At 43.1% G+C, this 19,771-nt stretch overlaps 1 protein-coding gene across 3 annotated transcripts in view; it reads left to right on the top strand.

Moving 5' to 3' along the window:
• Window positions 1-12,780, top strand: part of LOC121489886 (killer cell lectin-like receptor subfamily G member 2) — a 41,082-nt gene extending 28,302 nt beyond the window's left edge. For all 3 annotated transcript variants that reach the window (XR_005987447.1, XM_041753327.1, XM_041753328.1), the window contains one exon: window positions 12,187-12,780. Coding sequence is in view for 2 of the 3 variants with exons in the window: in XM_041753327.1 (XP_041609261.1) it covers window positions 12,187-12,543 (357 nt within the window). In the remaining variant the exon portion in view is untranslated. The remainder of the gene's footprint in view (window positions 1-12,186) is intronic.
• Window positions 12,781-19,771: the final 6,991 nt, after the last annotated feature.

Here is a 19,771-nt window from a genome sequence, read left to right as displayed (position 1 = left end):
CTTCTGATCCATTCCCCTTATTAGGCTCCTAGGGAAAAGCATGAAGATTAATGGGGGAAACAAAATAACATGTAGCAGATAGTACAGTATAAAGAATAAAGCCAAAGCTCTGGCCAGACTCTGGATTTGAATCTTGATTGTGCTACTTACTAACTGTAAGACCATGGACAGTTTTCTTAATCCATGCTGTGCCTTGGTTATCCCATCTGTAAAACTAGGATGATAGTGGTGTCCACCTCAGGGAGTGTGGAGGTTAAATGAATTAATACTTGGAAGTATTTTGAACAATGTCTAGGCCATAGAAATAACTTGATAAATGTTAGATCTTATCATTATAAAACTACCCTAAACAAGTTAATTCAGGACCAGTTAATATAGAATTCACATTGAGAACTTAGAGCACATATATATACATATATACACATGTATATGTATATATGTATGTATATATACATACATGTGTATATATGTATATATGTATATATGTGTATATATGTATGTATATATACATACATGTGTATATATGTATATATGTATATATGTGTATATATGTATGTATATATACATACATGTGTATATATGTATATATGTATATATGTGTATATATATTTATATAATTTTAACTCCAGTTAACAGTTTGTATTAGTTTCAGGTGTACAACATAGTGATTGGATAACTGTACATCACCTTGTGCTCATCACAGATGACTCCTTAATCCTATCACCTACTTAACCCATCCCCCCCCACTTCCGACTCTGTTAACCATCAGTTCTCTATAATTAAGAATCTGTTCCTTGGTTTCTGTCTCTCTGTTTCTTTTTACTGTTTGCTCATTAGTTTTTGTTTCTTAAATTCCACATATAAATGAAATCATGTAGTATTTTTCTTTCTCTTTGCTTAGTGTTATACTCTCTAGCTCCATCCATGTTGTTGCAAATCGTAAGATTTCATTCTTTTTTATGGCCAAATAATATTTCATTGCATGTGCATGTGTACTTCTTTATCCATTCATCAATCGATGAACACTTGGGCTGTTTCTATAATTTGACTGTTGTAAATAATGCTGTTGTAAACACAGGGATGTGTGTATCTTTTTGAATTAGTGTTTTTGTATCCTTTGGGTAAATACCAGTAGTGTGATCGCTGGATTGTAGGGTAGCTCTATTTTTGGTTTTCTGAGGGCCCTCCACACTGTTCTCCAGAATGGCTGCACCAGCTCGCATTCCCACCAGCAGTGTAAGAGGGCTCCCCTTTCACCACATCCTCACCAACACCTGTTTCTTGTGTTGATTTTAGCCATTCTGACAGGTGTGAGGTGGTACCACATTGTGGTTTTGATTTTCATTTCCACAATGGTAAGTGATGTTGAGCATCTTTTCATGGGTCTGTCGGTCATCTGGATGTCTTCTTTGGGGAAATGTCTGTTCATGTCTTCTGCACATATTTGCACTTCATTATTTGGTTTTTAGGTGTTGAGTTTTGTAAGTTCTCTCTATATTTTAGATATTAACCCTTCATCAGATATGTCATGTGCAAATATTTTCTCCCATTCCAAAGGTTGTCATTTAGTTTTGTTGATTGTTTCCTTCAGTAGTTTGTTTTTGCTTTTGTTTCCTTTGCCTCAGGAGATACATCTAGAAAAAAGTTGCTGTGGCTGATGTCTACGAGGTTACTATGTTGTCTTCTAGGATTTTTATGGTTTCAGTTCTCAAATTTAGGTCTTTAATTCATTTTGAATTTATTTTTGTGTATGGAGTATGATCGTGGTCCAGTTTCATTCTTCTGCATGTAGCTGTCCTGTTTACCCAACGCCATTTGTTGAACACATTGTCTTTTTCCCATTGGATTTCCTTTCCTGCTTTGTCGAAAATTAATTGACCATACACTTGTGGGTTTATTTCTGAGCTTTCTATTCTGTTCTATTGATCTTTGTGTCTATTTTTGTGCCAGTACCATCCTATCTTGATCACTACTGCTCTGTAATAGAACTTGAAGTCGGGAATTGTAATGTCTCCAGCTTCGCTTTTATTTATCAAGATCACTTTGGCTGTATAGGGGTTTTTTGTGATTTCATACAAATTTTAAAATTGTTGCAGGTCTGTGAAAAATGTTGGCATTTTTATAGGAATTGCATTAAATGTGTAGATTGCTTTGGGTAGTATAGACATTTTAACAATATTTGTTCTTCCAATCCAGGAGCATGGAATGTCTTTCCAGGTTTTTGTGTCACCTTCAGTTTCCTCTTTGGTTAGGTTTATTCCTAAATATCTCATCATTTTTGGTACAGTTGCAAATGGGATTGTTTTCATAATTTCTCTTTCTGCTGCTTCATTATTGGTATATTATCAGTCTGTCAAAATTTTCTGGTTCTTACTGTTTCAGCTTTGGTAGTTTATATGTTTCTAGGTATTCATGCATTTCTTCTAGGTTGTCCAATTTGTTGACATAAGAGTTTTTCATAATATTATCTTATAATTTGAATTTCTGTGTCATTATTCCTCCTTTCTCATTTATGATTTTATTTATTTGAGTCCTTTCTCTTTTTTTCTTGTTTCTTGGTAAGTCTGGTAAGAGGCTTACTAATTGTACTCATTTTTTCAAAGAACCAGTTCCTGGTTTCACTGATCTTTCTTTTATTTGTTCATTCGTTTGTTTTTATATCATTTATTTCTGCTCTGATCTTTACTGTTTATTTTCTTCTGTTTTTAGGCTATGTTGTTCCTTTAATAGCTCCTTTAGGTGTAAGATTTAGTTGTTTATTTTAGATTTTTTCTTGATTCTTGAGGTAGGTCTGTTGTTATAAACTTCCCCCTTAGAAACATTTTTTCTGCATCCCAAAGGATTTGGAACATGGTGTTTACCTTTTCGTTTGTTCCCATGTACTTTTTAATTTCTTTTTTTGATTTCCTCATTGACCCATTCATTGTTTAGTAGCATGTTATTTAGTGTCCATGTATTTGTGGTCTTTCTAGCTTATTTCTTGTGTTTGACTTCTGGCTTCATAGCATTGTAGTAAGAAAAGATGCATGTTATGACTTCAATGTTGAATTTGTGGAGGTTTGTTTTGTGGCCTCATATGTGATCTATTCTGGAGAATATTCCATATATACTTAGAAAAGAGCATGTATTCTGCTGTTATACAATGGAATGTTCTGGATATATCTGTTAAATCCATTCGGTCCACTGTGTCTTTCATAGCCAGTATTTCCTTGTTGATTTTCTGTTTAGATAATCTGTCCATTGATGCAACTGAGAGATTAAAGTCCCCTACTATTATTGTATTATTGATTAGTTCCTTTATGTTTATTATTAACTGTTTCATGTATTTGATTTCTCCTGCGTTGGGTGCATAAATATTTACAGTTGTTAAATCTTCTTATTAGATCGGCCCCTTTATTATTATATAGTGTCCTTCTTTGTCTCTTGTTATGGTATTGTTTTAAAGTCTATTTTGTCCTATGTAAGTATTGCTACCTGGCTTTCTTTTGACATTCATTCACATGATAGGTGTTTCTCTATCTGCTCACTTTCAATCTTCAGGTGTCTTTAGGTAGATAATGAGTCTCTTGTAGGCAGCATATAAATGGGCTTTGTTTTTTAATCTACTCTGTCACTCTGTGTATTTTGACTGGAGCACTTAGTACATTTACACTCAAAGTAATTATTGCTAGATGTGTATTTATTGCCATTTTATTGTTTTGTGGGTTTTTTTCTGAAGATTTTCTCTGATCTTGTCTTTCTCTCTTTCATGGTTTGCTGGTTTCTGTTAGTGATATTTTTGGATTTCTTTCTATTCTTCGCATATTTTTTAGTGGTTTTTAATATAGGGTTACAATATGTCTTGGTGTTAATCTGCTTCTATTGATTTTGTTGGAGGTTCTCTGTGCCTCCTGGATCTGGATATCAGTTTCCTTCCCCATATTAGGGATGTTTTCAGCTATTATTGCTTCAAATGAATTTTCTGCCTCCTTTTCTGTTCTTCTTCTGGGACTCCTCTGAGTGTTATTACATTTGATGGAATTACTGAGTTCCCTAAGTCTGTTCTCATTTTGCATAATTCTTTTATCTCTCTTTTGTTCAGCTTGATTACTTTCTATTACTCTGTCTTCTAGGTCATTAATTTGTTCCTTTGCTTCTTACAGTCGGCTGTTCATTGCATTTTGTTTATTTTTTTTTAAGATTTTATTTATTCATTCATGAGAGACAGAGAGAGAGAGAGAGAGAGAGAGAGAGGCAGAGACACAGGCAGAGAGAGAAGCAGGCTCCATGCAGGGAGCCTGATGTGGGACTCGATCCCAGGACTCCAGGATCACACCTTGGGCCAAAGGCAGATGCTCAGCCACTGAGCCACCCAGGCGTCCCTTCATTTTGTTTATAATCTTATTTATTGCACTATTCATCTCTGATTTTTTTTTCAACCTCTGTGTTAAGGGTCTCACTGTTGTCTTCCATTCTTTTCTCAAGCTCAGTGAGTATTCTTATGATCATTGATTTAATTACTCCATCTGGCATGTTACTTATTTCTGTTTTGCTTTGATCTCCATGGTCTTGTCCTGTTCTTTCTTTCGGGATAAATTTCTCTGTCTTCCCATTTTATCTGAGTCTGCGTGCCCATTTTTCTGTGTTAGGAAAGCCAGCTATGTCTCTCATTCTTGAGGGCAATGCCTAATGAAGAAGAGGTCTTATACTGCCCTGCCATGTAGTATCCCCTCTTTCTCAGCACTTCAAGGAGTGCCTCCAGTGTGTGCTACATGTGTCTGCTTTTGTCTCTTGGCCACTTTATCCATCAGACCAGTCATCTGCAGAGGCTCTCTTTGCCTATTATGGGCAATGTTTGGTCCCTAACTAAATGTGGTACATTTTAACTACATGTGCTCTGGTCTGTGAAATGGGACCTGTCACCACCACTGCCAGAACCAAGGCTCTACAAAATTCCTGTATCAGAGGGGTGGCTGGCTTAGTTGGTGGAGCATGTGACTCTTGATCTTTGGGTCTTGAGTTCAAACCCCACACTGGACAGAGCTTACTTAAAAATAAACAAACAAATGAACTGCATCTTGAATTAAAAACAAAAACAAAAACTCCTGCATCAGACAATGCAGTATGAGTATGGTTTTAGGCTAGTATTCTAGGGGAGGGGGCTTGCCATGCTGGGGTGGAGGGAGTATGACTAGTAGAGGTAGTTCTACCAAAGCCTGGGGGGCGGGGATGGTGTAAGCAAGTTAGGTAGTGAGTAGTGGCATTGAACTTGTTCCCACATGTGGCCCTGTGCTTATATTGAGAAGCAGGTGAGGGAAATGGCACTGGCCAGTTCCTTTGTTCCCAGAGGTGCCTGTCCATGACCACTGCCTCTCTGGGACATGCTCCAAGATGAGCAAATAACCTCCTCACTGTGTGTATCAGGTGCTTTTTGGAACACTTTCCACACTATATGTCTGTGTGCCGTTTTCCCTGCCCTCTCCCCACGAGCAGCCCTAATACTCTCTGGGCCCTGTCTAAGCCAAGGTCTGCTGGTTGCAAGAACTCACCAAATTCGGTCCCTTTTGTCTTCCAAGCCAGTTGCTGTGGATATTTGTTTTCCACATGTGTTCCTCTGTGTGCTGGTCTATCTCTTGTCCTTCACCATGATTGCAGCTCCCTCCCCACCACAGGGGTCATGATCTATTTCTCTTCAAAAACATGTCTCCATACTTCCTACCTTCTTTGATGTGGCCTCTTCTCTACCTTTAGTTGTGGAGTTTGCTCTGCCAGTTTTCAGGCCAATTTCCGGGATATTTAGGATGATATGATAGTTTCTAGTTGTATCCATAGTAGAAGTTGAGTCTAAGATCCCCTACTATGCCACCATCTTCCCCTCTGAAGCACAAATATATTGATGAAGGCTGGAAGTCTAAGTTGGCCTCATGGAGGTGGTGATGCTTGAGCTCAGTTTTGTATACAGGTAGTACTTTCAAAGTGAGAAAAGAGCACCTGAAATGTTATATACATATGAATGAGTTAAGCATTACACATAAGGAGGAGGCTGAGAAATACATTCTACAAGAGTCAAAGCAAGATCCTCAGGCAATAGCTGAAGAGAATGAACGCTCACTGCTTAAAACATCTCCCAAACTGGCTGAGCAATAGTGAAGCACAGTGACAGAATGAGTACATTGCAAAGGTGACAGAAAACAATGATAAAGATAGAAGTAATTTACACTAGTACAAGAAAACATGAACTGTTATTGAAAAGAAATTTAGAGGAGTTACTATAATGTAAGGAAGAGGATGTATAAATTAGACTTTAAGTTTCAAATAACAGGATTCACTTTGCCTAAGTAGAAAATAAACTTATTTGGGAGTATTAACTATCTCCCAGAATGGGGAAGGAAGAGTAGAGTCAAATTATAGAATCACACAGCCCAAAACAGTGCCCAGTCATGCTAGGGCTTTGGTAGCTAAAATTTAGCTAAAATTTCTTACCATGATTGTTCAGCACCTGTCACAATCAGAATTTGGTATTGGAAGTTCCATCACCACCATCTTTGAAGTAATGGCTTAAGTCAGGGGCTGGCAAACTCATAGGCTGACCACCTATTTTTTGTAAGTAAAATTTTATTAGAATACAGTCACGCCCACTAGTTTACGTAAGTGTCTGTAGTTGCTTTTGTGCCACCACCAGAGTTGAATGGAGTGGAGACAGAGTCCATGTGGCTCACAATACTGAAATATTTACTATCTGACCTTTCACAGAATAAGTTTGCCAACCACTGGTCTAGATATTTATTCAGCTCTGAGAAGGAAAAGGGATTTAGCCTTAGAAAAACAAATGAAACCATGACATACTCTACCAATCAGCACATCTTCCTCTCTAACCAGATAGGCTCTGATAAACAAGAGCAGCTTTCATAGAGAAATGAACAAGGGTCTCAACTAGAAAGATGAATGCTACCAATAATCACAAAGCTTTTGAAGAAAACTATATACGAAGAGTAAAGATACACAGAAGATGAAATAATCCATAAGGAAAAAGTTATTAGAACCAATAGAAGAATATCTTGAAGTATGGTCAACATCTATAGAAATTTAAGAGAAGGTATTATATATATAAAACAAGACTTTATTATCAGAAAGAAGCATGGAAATTTTTTAAAAATATGATCATACAAATAAGAGATGAATGCACATAGGTAGAGAGAAGGAGTAAAGATTCTCCCAGAAAATGTTTCAAAATAGCAAAGATTTGGGAAGTATGAGAGAATATTTAAATAGTATGAAGGATAGATTAAAAGTTCCCATGTCCATCCCAACAGGGATGATATAAAGAACAAGATGAGGATGGGATCAAGGATAACCTAAGGGGGTAGAAAGGATCTTTTATTCTATGGTGAGCAGGTTGAGTGCTGAGAAGAATAAGTGGGAAAAATCTCTTGCTTCTGTGCATTTTGGTGAAATGTAAGACACCCCAAAATAGAAAATCTTAAAACTTGTGGGGGAAAATTTTTAAAACTTTGTTAGAGTTAGAGGTATTCAACAAAATGAGCATCTACTTGGTATCAGATGTTCCATTGATAAATTGGATCCTAACATTATGAAGCAGATATGAGAAAGAAGACATAATTCCACTATGGATAAAATTTTCAAATTACAAGAGTGTTCTATATATAAAAAAATCCATATGAAATGAAAATTTTATAGGAAAGCAGTATCCAAATTGGCTACAGAAGGATTAAAAAATGGGGAAAAGTGATAGAAAAAATGGAGAAGAAATCCAAATATCTATATATAAAAGGCAACCAATTCCTGATTTTCCATAGATTTTGGCTGCCAAACTTTTCAAAAAACACATAATTTCTGTTTTATACACTATTACCAAGATAGAAAAAAAAGGAAGGCTTCCTAAATTGGACTAACGCAAGCATGATTCTTATTACACTCAAACCAGAAAAAACTGGCATGGAAAAGGGAAGTTGTAAGTAAATCTCACCTTTGAACAAAGATGCAAAACTCTTAAATAATACATTAATAAATCAATTCTGAGAATATGTAAAATGAAAAATAACTCATGTTTCATCATCCCACTTCCCCTCCTCTATTACTTGAAAGCTATATTCTCTTCCATGCATTAGTTAGCTATTTGGTGCTTTTAAGACTGTTTTTTGTTTGTTTGTTTTGTTTTTTTACTTTTTCCTCTAGCTTTTTAGTTATTCTCAGTAAAGACTGGTCTAAATTATATGATCTACCATTCCTAGAAATAGAGGCTCTGGAACTCTATCTCACCTGTTTTTGGAAAAAATAATTCAATGTCCTGAAATTACAGATATAATGAAATATAGTATTTCGGGAGGGGAAATGAAGAATTTTGTATATCATTATCCTGGCCAAAGGTAGTAGTTAAGAAGAGAGGAGGACGATATTTTTTCTAAGCAAGACACAAAACTCATATGCTATAAAGAAAAAAGAGCAATAAACTTGAACACATAGAAATTTAAACTTCAAATTTATATTAAACACATTGAAAATTTACAATTACAAATTTAAATTCACTCGACCAAGGACATCATAAGTAATGTTAAGAGACAGGAGCCAAGAGGAGATATTTGGACCCCATGTAACAAAGAACGATGTCCATAATAGAAGGGGTAATTTACAAACCAATAAGAAAATAACAAGGAACTAGCCCCCCATTCTGATGAGTCAAATTTAGCAATAAGCAATTCACAGAACAGAAATGCAAATTATGGATAGACTTAAGAAGATAATCTTCCTCACTAATAATCAGTGAGATGAAACCAGACTACAGATAAACTAGTGCTGGCATACTGTTGACAATAGCAATAAATATGTGTACCTTTAGCCAGCGTTTTGAGAGCTGCTGACTTAGAATCTTCAGTGCCCCTCAGTACAGTAAGGTTAACATCCAAATTATGAAGTTCTATGTAACTGTTATAAATATTGGGATAGGTTTATAAATGCTTCAGAGAAGTATCACTATGTAATGATACCAGGTAAAAGTAAGCTTGAGAACTTTTTTATTTATGTAAAAAAAAAATCCCATGTGTACTTACTTGCACATACATATTTATAGATGTAAAAACTCAAAAGATGCACAGCAAATTGCTGGCAGTGTTTGTGCGGGAGGCATTTGAGAGTTGAATGTGGAGGAGTGGGGACTTTCACATGTTTCTTACATAATAATATATTCCTTGAATATTTAATAATGAGCTGTATTCATTTATTATTTATATATTAAAAAGGTACGGTGCGCAGACTAAGAGATAACGATTAAAGGAGCCTGAACTTCGGAATCAAGCAAACTTAGCTTATATCTTCCTGGCTTTTCCTCACTGGCTCTGTGACTTTAGATTAGTCATTCAGTTTCTTTGAAACTTCATCTGAATGTAAAATAAGGGTGACAAAATAAAAGCATGTATGTAAATGTCAAATAGTGCCTTGCACATAGTAGGTTTAATAAAATTTTCTGTGTTCCTTGTCTTGGAGAATAGTGGAAAAAAAGTAAGGCAAAGGAGGGCAGACACCTCTTCTTCAAGACTTTGACAGTGAGGAAGAATGACTTAGCCTTCATTTGGTAAGAAGAGCCACTCTAAAATTTTGAACGAGAGAGTGACCTGATCCAAAAGATGTTCTAGGAAGATTAGTTTGGCCCTTCTAAAGAGACAAACAAGTCTATTGGCACAGCTTTAGCTCTTTTTTCTGTATAAATGGTGACACTGTAGAATTGGAAACCCTTATGATGCATCATTTGTCCTTCATTGTCAGACATGACCTAGTGAGGATCTGGGCAAAAGAGAGCTCCCCAGAGAAGCCCATAGCTGTGCAGATTTATTTGATCCTCTTAAAATCAGCATTGTGGCTAAGCTCCAGTGGAGTCAGTTTCTCTAATTGCTTTGCACCAGGACCATCTATTTTTCTTCCAGATTTTTAAGCTACCACTGCAGATATTGAAGCACAACCAATTGTTTGTTAGTACGTTCAAGAATACTTTCAAGGCAGACCTGGTTTAGTCATAGCACAAAATTTTGTCGTCACAGATATTCCAAAAAAGATTTCCCAATGTTAGGATAGACTCTCTGTGTTTCCCTGGGAGATAACTGACATTCTGGAAGGTTACTCTCCCATGGCACGCCCATATTAGCTTAGTGGAGGCCCAGGGCTCTTCCCTTGGTCGTTCAGGATTCAGGACCCTCATGTCCCAACATTTGTCCTCTAGATGATAACAGTTGGTAATAACAATAATGTATAAATCTGCATAAGTTGGGGTCTACAGATCCTCCAAGTATCTACAAATGAGAAAGAGACCATGCTTCTTGACAATCTTCCCATTAGGGCTCTCTCACCCCATGTCTTTGTCTTCATCTTCTCTCTCTGTTGGAAATAATCCTATTAGAATCTCCAGATTTCAGTGATATCAAACTGAACTCAGCCTTGAGAAGGCCTGGATAGATATTAACCTTTTTTTTTTTTTTTTTTGGCGGTCAGTGTGCTTTCGAGTCATGCCACTGCCCACATTACTTTCCAAAGACTTAGAAATAAAGATTTTTGTATCCACACAAATATCTTTCTCCTAAGGTAAAATTAACAGCATCTGACCTCCAGTGTTACCAGGCACGTCCAGAGGCTGGAAGATATGTCCAATAATGAGGGAAAAAAGTTCACTGAAACTAACTCAGGAATGATATAGCTGATAGGATTGGTAGTTAAGGACATTAACAGAGTTCCTGTAACACCATCCCATATGTTCATATCAGAGAAAGGACTGAACATGCTAGAAGAGACATGATAGATTAAACATAGAAAGATAGAGATGAAAACTATAATGTCTGAGGTAAAAAAATACCCTAGATGGGAGAGATTACATTTATCACTGCAGAAGAAAAGACTAATGAACTTAAAGACATGGTAATATAACCTGCCCAAAATGAACAGATAGAAAAAGGACTTTAAAAAATGAGCAGAGTATCAGTGAACTGAGGGACAACTTGACGTAGCCAAAGATGAGTATAATTGGAATCTCTGAAGAAAAAAATGGGGGAAAGGGCAGAAAAAAATAATGAAAGTAAGAATGGCTGAGAGTTTCTAAATTTGATAAATCCTATAACCCACAGATCTGAGAATCCTAGTAAAGCTCAAGCATAAGGAACACAAAGAAAATGACACCATTGCAAGTCACATCAAATTTCTTTTTTTTTTCTTTAAAGATTTTATTTATTAGAGACACACACACACACAAACAGAGAGAGAGAGAGAGGCAGAGACACAGGCAGAGGGAGAAGCAGGCTCCATGCAGGGAGCCTGAGGTGGGACTCGATCCTGGGACCCCAGGGTCACGCCCTGGGCTGTAGGCGGTGCTAAACCGCTGAGCCACCCGGGCTGCCTAGATCACATCAAATTTCTTAAAACGAGTGATAAATGCAGTCTGAGAAAAAAAGGTGTATTATACAGGTGCTGAGGGACAGTGGTAAGGATGAGAGCAGATTTCTTGTTTGAAGCATTATAAGCTAAAAGACAACGGAGCAACATCTTCAAAGCACTGAGACTGAGAGAGAGAGAGAGAGGCAGAGGGAGAGGGAAGCCTTAGCAGACTCGGGCTCAGAGTGGAGCCTGATGCAGGCCTCAAGCTCAGGACCTGAGCCCAAACTAAGATTTAGATACTTAACACACTGCACCACCCAGGCACCCCTTGATCTGCAATTTTAAAACGGATATAAGCATAGGAGGAGGATAGGATAAGGCCACAAGACGAGAACCAAGTCCCTAGGTCAGTATCTCGGCCTGGTGACCCACAAAGGGCAAATTGGAGGAAAGAGGAGAAAGCCATGTGCGAGACCGTATCGGAAGCAGAGGGTGGTTAGGAACGTACCCGCTGACCAAACGGTGTAACCTGGCTAGAAAGACGTGAAGCAGGACGTAAGTAGGGACAGTGCAGCAGTACGGCCTGGGGAGTAGAGCATCCTAGACAGTTTGGGAACAACGTGGGCACAGTTAGCTGATGAAAAACAAAAGGCTCTGGAGGAAGTGCCAACGTCTTGTGTGCGCCTCACTGATGTCAGACCTACACCCGGGTCGCTTTGTCACTGCGTGTGTGTCACTTCCCTGTCTGTGCTCCCCCATAGATGGAGTATTTCGGCTTTGCTGTATTTAAATATTTATTATATTTGATTTCTTTTTACCATTTAAAACCCCCAGGGCTGGATGTGGTCCGAGGAGCACTGCTACTACCTCTCCACCGAAGCTCAGGCCTGGGAGGCCAGCCAGGCCTTCTGCTGGACTCACCATGCTACCCTCCCGCTGCTGAGCCACACCCAGGACTTCCTGAGCAGATACCCAGTCAGTAAGCACTCCTGGGTGGGAGCCCGGCGAGGCCGCCACGGCTGGCACTGGATCGACGGGGCCCCAGCTACTCCTGGAGTATCGCCCCAGCTACTCCTGGAGGACGAGGAGGACCGGCCGGATCCCCAGTGCGGAGGCCTGGAGGAGGGCAAGCTCATGGCCCTGGACTGTGCCTCGCCAAGACCGTGGGTCTGTGCCAAGGGGGCCAAGTGACCTGGAGGCCGGCGCCCAGGGGCAGCCAGCTGGCCGGCTGGGGCGGCCTCTTGCTGGACCCAGGCTTCCAGATCTCCCTGCCTGGCGCCCGCGGGGCCTTTCCTGAGTGGCGGGGGGCCGGTCCTGACGTGGGCAGGTCACGTCCAATGGCAAGGTGGCTTTCCAGGCCCTGGGCTCAGTGTCCAGCTTCTGAGGTGGATTTGTTGAGTTACCCAGGGATGGTTTTTTAGCATTTTGAGCCGACGTTTCTCCCTCATTAAAGTGGCTGTTTCCTAAACAAACAAACAAACAAACAAAAAAAACCGGCCTGACTGTGGATTTGCTTTAATGCAAAGGCCCATTTGAAAGGTGGACAGTGTAGAGGATGTGTCCCTGGGAAGAGCAGGGAAGCGTGTCTGCACGGCTGCAGGAGGACTGCAGGGCTGTCCCCCAGGTGTGGGCACTGACCCGCCAGCACCCAGGTCCTCTCGTGTCACGACCACCCTCCCTCTGTGGAGTTCAGGAAGATGTCATCTTAGATTCCCCTGAAGGTTTTATCGCTTTGCTTTCCACATTTAGGTGACAACAACCCTGAACAGACTTGTGTACATGGGATCAGGTGCGGGGTCAGCTCGCTCTTTGCCTCATCTTAGGGCCGCACGGTTGCCCCAGTGACACTTATTAAGAAGCCTGTCTCCATTGCGCCGTGTAGTCAATGATCTGCCTCTGGGCCTTGAATGTACTCATCCTCTTATAAAGAGATATTTTTCAAGTTCATGAATTGAAGCCCCGGATCCTCCTGGGATCCCTTTCCTGGGCCTTGCTTGGAGGTGAGGCTCTCTACGTAACAGTCTGCATCAGTCCCTGGAATGACCCCAGCAGGGTGTCCCTGTGGTCATCCTGTGTGGTTCGGAGGTTAAGTCCCTTGCCCCCGGGCACCAGCGGGTTGGATCCCGAAGTCGCCCCGCATCCTCTCCTGGGGCCCGTTTCACAGAGACAACCAGGATGCCACCTCCCAGCATCCCAGCCTGTAGGTCGCCTGCCCCACACCGGCCGGCCTGGCCGCCCTCTGACACCTGGTTGCCCCTGCCGGTCTGGAGCCGCATCTGCCGACGGGATGTGAGTTCTTTGTCTGTTTAAAGGATCAGATACAGCTGGAGGCTCAGGCGGCCCAAGCTTGGCCCCGGCAGCGCTCCTGCCATGGGCTCCTGGCTGGGGCCGGGGTTTCCCCAAAGGGTTTGCCACTTGATACCCACTCTTCGGCCTCCTTGCCGGCCTGTGACGCCCTCCTGAGCCCCCACGGGTGGTTGATTGTGCCGCTCTTCCTTTGTGCGCAAGGAATGCTCCGTCCCCAGCCCAGATCTACTTCGCCCAGAGGTGCAACGGGGGGCTGCCGGGCCTGCAGCCTTCGGGCGCCTGGCAATGGGTCCTGGGCTGGGGCCTGCGGGGCTGGGGCCATGCGGTACTGCCAGGCAGGCTGTGTTTGCAGAGGTGGTGGTTGCCCGGGGCCCACGGCCCAGTCAGAGCCAAGATGGTGAGAAAGAAGAGCCTGGGGCAGCGCCTGGGCCCCAAGTCCATCCCGTCCTCGGCGGGGAGCTGTTCTCGGGATGTGGGCAGGCCTTGGGGTGGCCCTGCTTTCCCCGCGCGGGTCCCCAGAGCCATAGGGCACACTGGAGTGAGATGCCCGACAAGGGGGGCAAACAACAGGGGGCACGCTGCCCTCCTCTGAGGCTTGCGAGGCCAGCCGGGGGCCCCGAAGGCCTCCATCCTTCCTGCCACGGAGGCCCGCCTGCACCCAAGCCTGGCCCCGATCCCCACCCCGGCCTGCCCCCTTCCCCTTCCCCAGCCCCCTCTCTGGCCTGGCCCGGCCCTCTCCCCAGCCTGGCCCAGGGCCCTCAGCACCTGTCCTCCGGTTCAGCACCATGTGGCTGGCAGGACTGCAGCTCCCAGCGTGGGTGCCCCCGGGGAGGCAGGGAGGCCCCGGTGCAGACTCCGCAGAGCCTGGCCTCCCGGTGCGGGGTCCCTATCCTCCGGCCTCTCACCCTACCAGGTCCTCCGCCCCGTCTCTAACAGGAGGCTCTTTCCAGCAGCTCTGACCTTTCCACACCTTCCTTTTTCCTGCATGGGCTCCGACAGGGACCTCAGATGGTTACGGAGCTTTCAGATTTATTTGCAGGAAGGGATGATGTCGCCGGGCTTGTGGCAGCACCGAACCGCAGGGAGCTGTCTTCAGTGTCAGCTGCAATCTCGGTGTTTCTCTCAGCGCCCCGGCTCTGGCGGAAGCTGGGAGGGGGGGGGGGCGGGGGCGTAGGGCCACCGGGTCCCTTTGGCGCCTTCTGGGCTTTCACGTAACTCATTTGGTGCAAGGATGTTTTCCGAAGTGGGGGTCTCTGCCGGGCGTCCCCAGAACTGCCGACACGGGTGGCTTCACTGATAACGGGGCTCAGGAAAATCAGAGAAGACTTGTAGCCCTGCGCTTGGAGAGTGACCTTCAGCATACGGCATCCAAACCTATAGGGAGGGTGTCAGCGCCCAAGACGAGGGCGCTGATCAGAAAAACCGAGGAGAACGCGGGGTGCGGACAGCTGCGGGGCGCAGACAGCTGTGGGGCGCCTCTCGCTTGTAGCCTTGGAGTGTGCCAGGTACAAGTCCTGCTCTTGCCCTTCGGAGCAGGGCCTTCCTGAGAGCACTGGGGTTCGCGAGGAAGAGGGGACTCGGCGCCCCCTGAGGCTTAGGAGTGGGTACCGTGGGGGCCGCGGGTGGGCACCTGCCCAGCTGGAAGGCGGAGCAAGGTGCGGCCCGAGGGAAGCCCGGCACCCGCCCAGGCACTTGTGACAAGCATCTCCTGGGCGACTCTGCACGGATTCGGGCTGGCACCCTCCGAGCCAGCTCGCGGCCCTCACGTGCCTCCATCTCTGTGCCTCTGGCCTGGGCGCTGGGGCGCGTCCTGAGTGTTGGAGTCAAGCCTTCCTTGGAACCTGGGGCCTAGTCGTAGGACGGGCAGGCCGGAGGATCCCGAGAGGGACAACGTGTATAGACGGTAAGGGAGGGGGCTCCCCGCTTACACACTGTCACCAAAGTGCGGTGGCAACGGCTCTCTCCATTTGGTCACGTTTGGTTATACTCGACCACAGCCACATCCTGGCACAGAAGAGGTACCAGTGGTCGTTGAATTTGTGATGAACAAAGAAACCTACCATTTCACCTGATGTCATGATTATCCTGCAAAGCCGCAAGGGCTGTTGTCACACGTTCTCATTTCATAGGCAAGGAAACTGAGTCTCAGCAAAAGTAAATAAATGCTTTCCCTCTAGAGCTTACACTGCTAGATTGCTGCATCAGAACCATACCCACTTATTTATTTATTTATTTTTTTTTTTTTAATTTTATTTTTTTAATTAACTTTTATTGGTGTTTAATTTACCAACATACAGAAAAACACCCAGTGCTCATCCCGTCAAGTGTCCACCTCAGTGCCCGTCACCCATTCCCCTCCAACACCCACCCTCCTCCCCTTCCACCACCCCTAGTTCGTTTCCCCGAGTTAGGAGTCTTTATGTTCTGTCTCCCTTCCTGATATTTCCCAACATTTCTTTTCCCTTCCTTTATATTCCCTTTCACTATTATTCATATTCCCCAAATGAATGAGAACATACACTGTTTGTCCTTCTCCGATTGACTTATTTCACTCAGCATAATACCCTCCAGTTCCATCCACGTTGAAGCAAGATGAATGGATAAAGAAGATGTGGTTTATGTATACAATGGAATATTACTCAGCAATTAGAAACGACAAATACCCACTTATTTATTTTTATTCATTTTTATTTTTATTTTTTTTAGAGAGGGAAAGAGAGAGAGAGAATCTTTTTTTTTTATTTTTTTTTAACTTTTATTTATTTATGATAGTCACAGAGAGAGAGAGAGAGAGGCAGAGACATAGGCAGAGGGAGAAGCAGGCTCCATGCACTGGGAGCCCGACGTGGGATTCGATCCCGGGTCTCCAGGATCGTGCCCTGGGCCAAAGGCAGGCGTTAAACCGCTGCGCCACCCAGGGATCCCGAGAGAGAGAATCTTTTTTTTTTTTTTTCCCCCGAGAGAGAGAATCTTAAGTAGGATCCTCGCACAAGATGGGGCTTGATCTCATGACCCTGAGATCATGAGCTGAGCTGAAATCAAGAGTTGGACCCTTAACTGACTGAGTCACCTAGGTGCCCCTGAGCCATTTGTTTTTATTCCAAATCCAGAGTTTCTTCTACCACAGCAAAGAGAAATGGAGGTGAAAGAGGCCAAGAGTAGTTTGAGCCAGACTTGTAGGGAAATGGATGGATTTCTATTTTTTTAATTGTTACATAGACTGCAGTTTCATTTACAGCCTAAAGCCAGTAAGGGGCTAGCGAGGTCAGTTGGAGGATGTCAGGGACTACAGACAGAGGGGCTTGGGATCCTGGGTGACTCGGTTGGTTGAGCGTCTTGATTTTGGCTTAGGTCATGGTCTTGGGGTTGTGGGATGAAGCCCTTTGTCTGGCTCTGCTCTTAGCGCAGAAGCTGCTTGTCCCTCTTCTCTCTCTCTCTCTCTCTCTTTTCATAAATCAATCGATCAATCGATCACTCTTAAGAAACCAAAACAGAGGAGGGGCTTCTTAGGGCTGGACCAGAGAGCTAAGTATTGGTCTAGAAGGGATGATGTTGAGCAGTAGAGTAGCTGTAAAAGTTGAAAACAATTTGGGAGAAGAGGACTCACATGGCAAGGGTCAGAGGTGGAGCCTCCGGTTTACAGCAGGCCAGGATAAGGCAGACGGGCCCAGGGACTGAGGAATTCTAAGGGTTGGAAGCTACGGTGCTTTCAGAACTATGGTGGAGCTAGAACACAGGCTGCAAACCAAAAAAGTAGAATAATGGAAACTCACAGAGAAAAGGTGACATCTTTACTCAGTGGTGGAACATGATGCTTAGTAACATACTCTGTATTCCCCACCTCTTGTCTTCAGTATTCTAGAAAAGGTGGGACCTATAGCTGCTTTTGGAAAATGATAATAAATGCCTGTCTTAGCTCCTGGAAGTTGGCTTGAGATCCCTGAGCCAGAGCACATAGCGTTTTCCCGTCTTCCATCTCACCCTAAACACCCCTCGCAAATTTCAAAAGACGCTTTCTCTGTGTTTCTAAACCAATCCAGACTCATAGTGTATTGCAATGGCAAGACCAGCCCAAGAAAGCTAGGAAACAGAAGCTGAATTCTGACTTTGCCAAAAACATTGGATCTTAGACAAGTCACTCATACTTCCTGGGCTCCACTATTCCCAACTGGAAACGGAAAGATTACCATAGATTCTATGTCATAGAAGTCTCCTGAGTCTAACAATCTATAAAGCAAGTGAGAGAATAAGACGTAACATTTATAAAAGATTTTGCTTCTTCATAAATAAGGTTTTCAAAGGCTGTGCTGAATGCGTGACACTCGGGGCAGGCTGGTTTCCAGGTTCTGATTCATTATGCTGGTAATTTATCAGCCCTCACTAATTACCATTCTCCTATAAAAATGAGCCAAATTTTGTTAATTTGGTTTACCTAGAGAACAGGTCAGATTTTAATGATTTATAAATATATCAAAATAAGAAAGAATGAGGAATTGAAAACATCAGAGGCAAAAACTTTTTTTCTTTTCCTTTGAGAAAGATGACAGAACATTTCCCTGCATTTTTAGTGTGCAGTGTGTGGGAAACACATTTGCCATGTCCACACAGCCATACTTGGAGAGCATGGGAACATTTCCAGAGAAAAATAAAAACTAACATTTCTTTAAAAGGCTGAACTTGGGTGGGAAGGGAGATTGAGAGAGATACTTTCAAAGGCATGCCTCATATTTGCTTTCCTTAAACAAAGTTCCTGGGTGAAACATATGGCCGAAGAGGTCGTTAGTGCTCCTTTTGGAATCATCAGCTGAGGGTACCCGTCAATGAGATACGCCTCCGCAGGTTGAGAAGAGACAGTGTCTATGCAGGACCAAACCGAACGCTCTCCAATATGCTTTCCTGGTTGTATTTGCTTTACTAGAGAAACAGTGTGTTCGGTGGTTAGGACCGTGGGATCTGAAGTCAGACTACCTGCGATGTATCGTTTAGTAGCTGTGATTTGTCATTAGTAGCTGGGTGGCCTTGAGCAGACTATTTCGTCTTGCCCCAATTAATGTATCTCTAAAATGGGATTATGATAGAATCTCAGAGTCGTTGTGAAGGCCGGATGAGCTGATGCACATACGTAGCATGAAAGCATGCTACTGGGTGCTACTGAGCAGCACTCTGTGCTACTAGGGTGCTCGTCGCCGTTGCTGCGTTTTATTGGTGTGGAACAGCCTGTGTGCCCAGCTCGAGATCCGATCAGGGATCGTGATGACACTGGCTGAATAATGGTGACTGTTAACATTGACTAGACTGGAAAGGACCGAAGCTCGAGCAGAGACATCGGCTTGTCCTGAACCATAGTTAAGTCATCGCACATGATCAGTACTTGACTACACCTTGGTTTTCATTCTAATTGGGGATGATCGTTGTCCCCACTTCTCTCCATAATGAGAAAGGAGGGACGACTGAGGATGCCGTATAATGATCAGCTAAGCAGCCTGGGACATGACTGCTGTCAATTCTCTCATAGCTTTTGGGAATTGGATTAGAAGTGAATGACCATAACTAGCAGTTATCATAATTCACAGATACGGTTCCCTCCAGAGAAAGGATAGTCCAAAGCTCCTTCCATACTTGCTTAGTTCTTTTTAGATTTTTGCCTCTGACAAGGTAATCTTTGCCAATCATATGGCATGATAGGCTAGAAATGAGAGAAGTACCACTTAGGGACAAATGGACATAAGAGAATTAGCAACATATTTTAAGGCCTATCAGTATTACCAAGAGGGAATCAGACATTCATTACAGAGCATCTTCTCTTTAAACCTTTTAGCTTAAATAGAACCACTGCTCTGTGGAGTTTTCCTGGTTTCACCTCTGTGTCAATAGAGAAGGAGAACCAAGTTGGGCATGTTCAACTAGCAGAGCACTTCTAGAACATGTGCCTCTTTCCGTACTCCCCGCCTACAGAAAAGGTGCCACAGCCTCTGTTCTCCGCCTTTGCCTTTATGACATCCTGATGATTTTGGTATCAGTAATTCAAACAACCACCACTAAGAACTAAGTTTAAGATTCCTTGTGTCTGATTGGAAAGCAATGAGGGGCTCTGATGTCATGATTAATATAA

The sequence above is a fragment of the Vulpes lagopus genome, chromosome 4 (assembly GCF_018345385.1).
Source record: "Vulpes lagopus strain Blue_001 chromosome 4, ASM1834538v1, whole genome shotgun sequence".
NCBI classification, from domain to species: domain Eukaryota; kingdom Metazoa; phylum Chordata; class Mammalia; order Carnivora; family Canidae; genus Vulpes; species Vulpes lagopus.
This window is presented reverse-complemented; position numbering and strand designations above follow the sequence as displayed.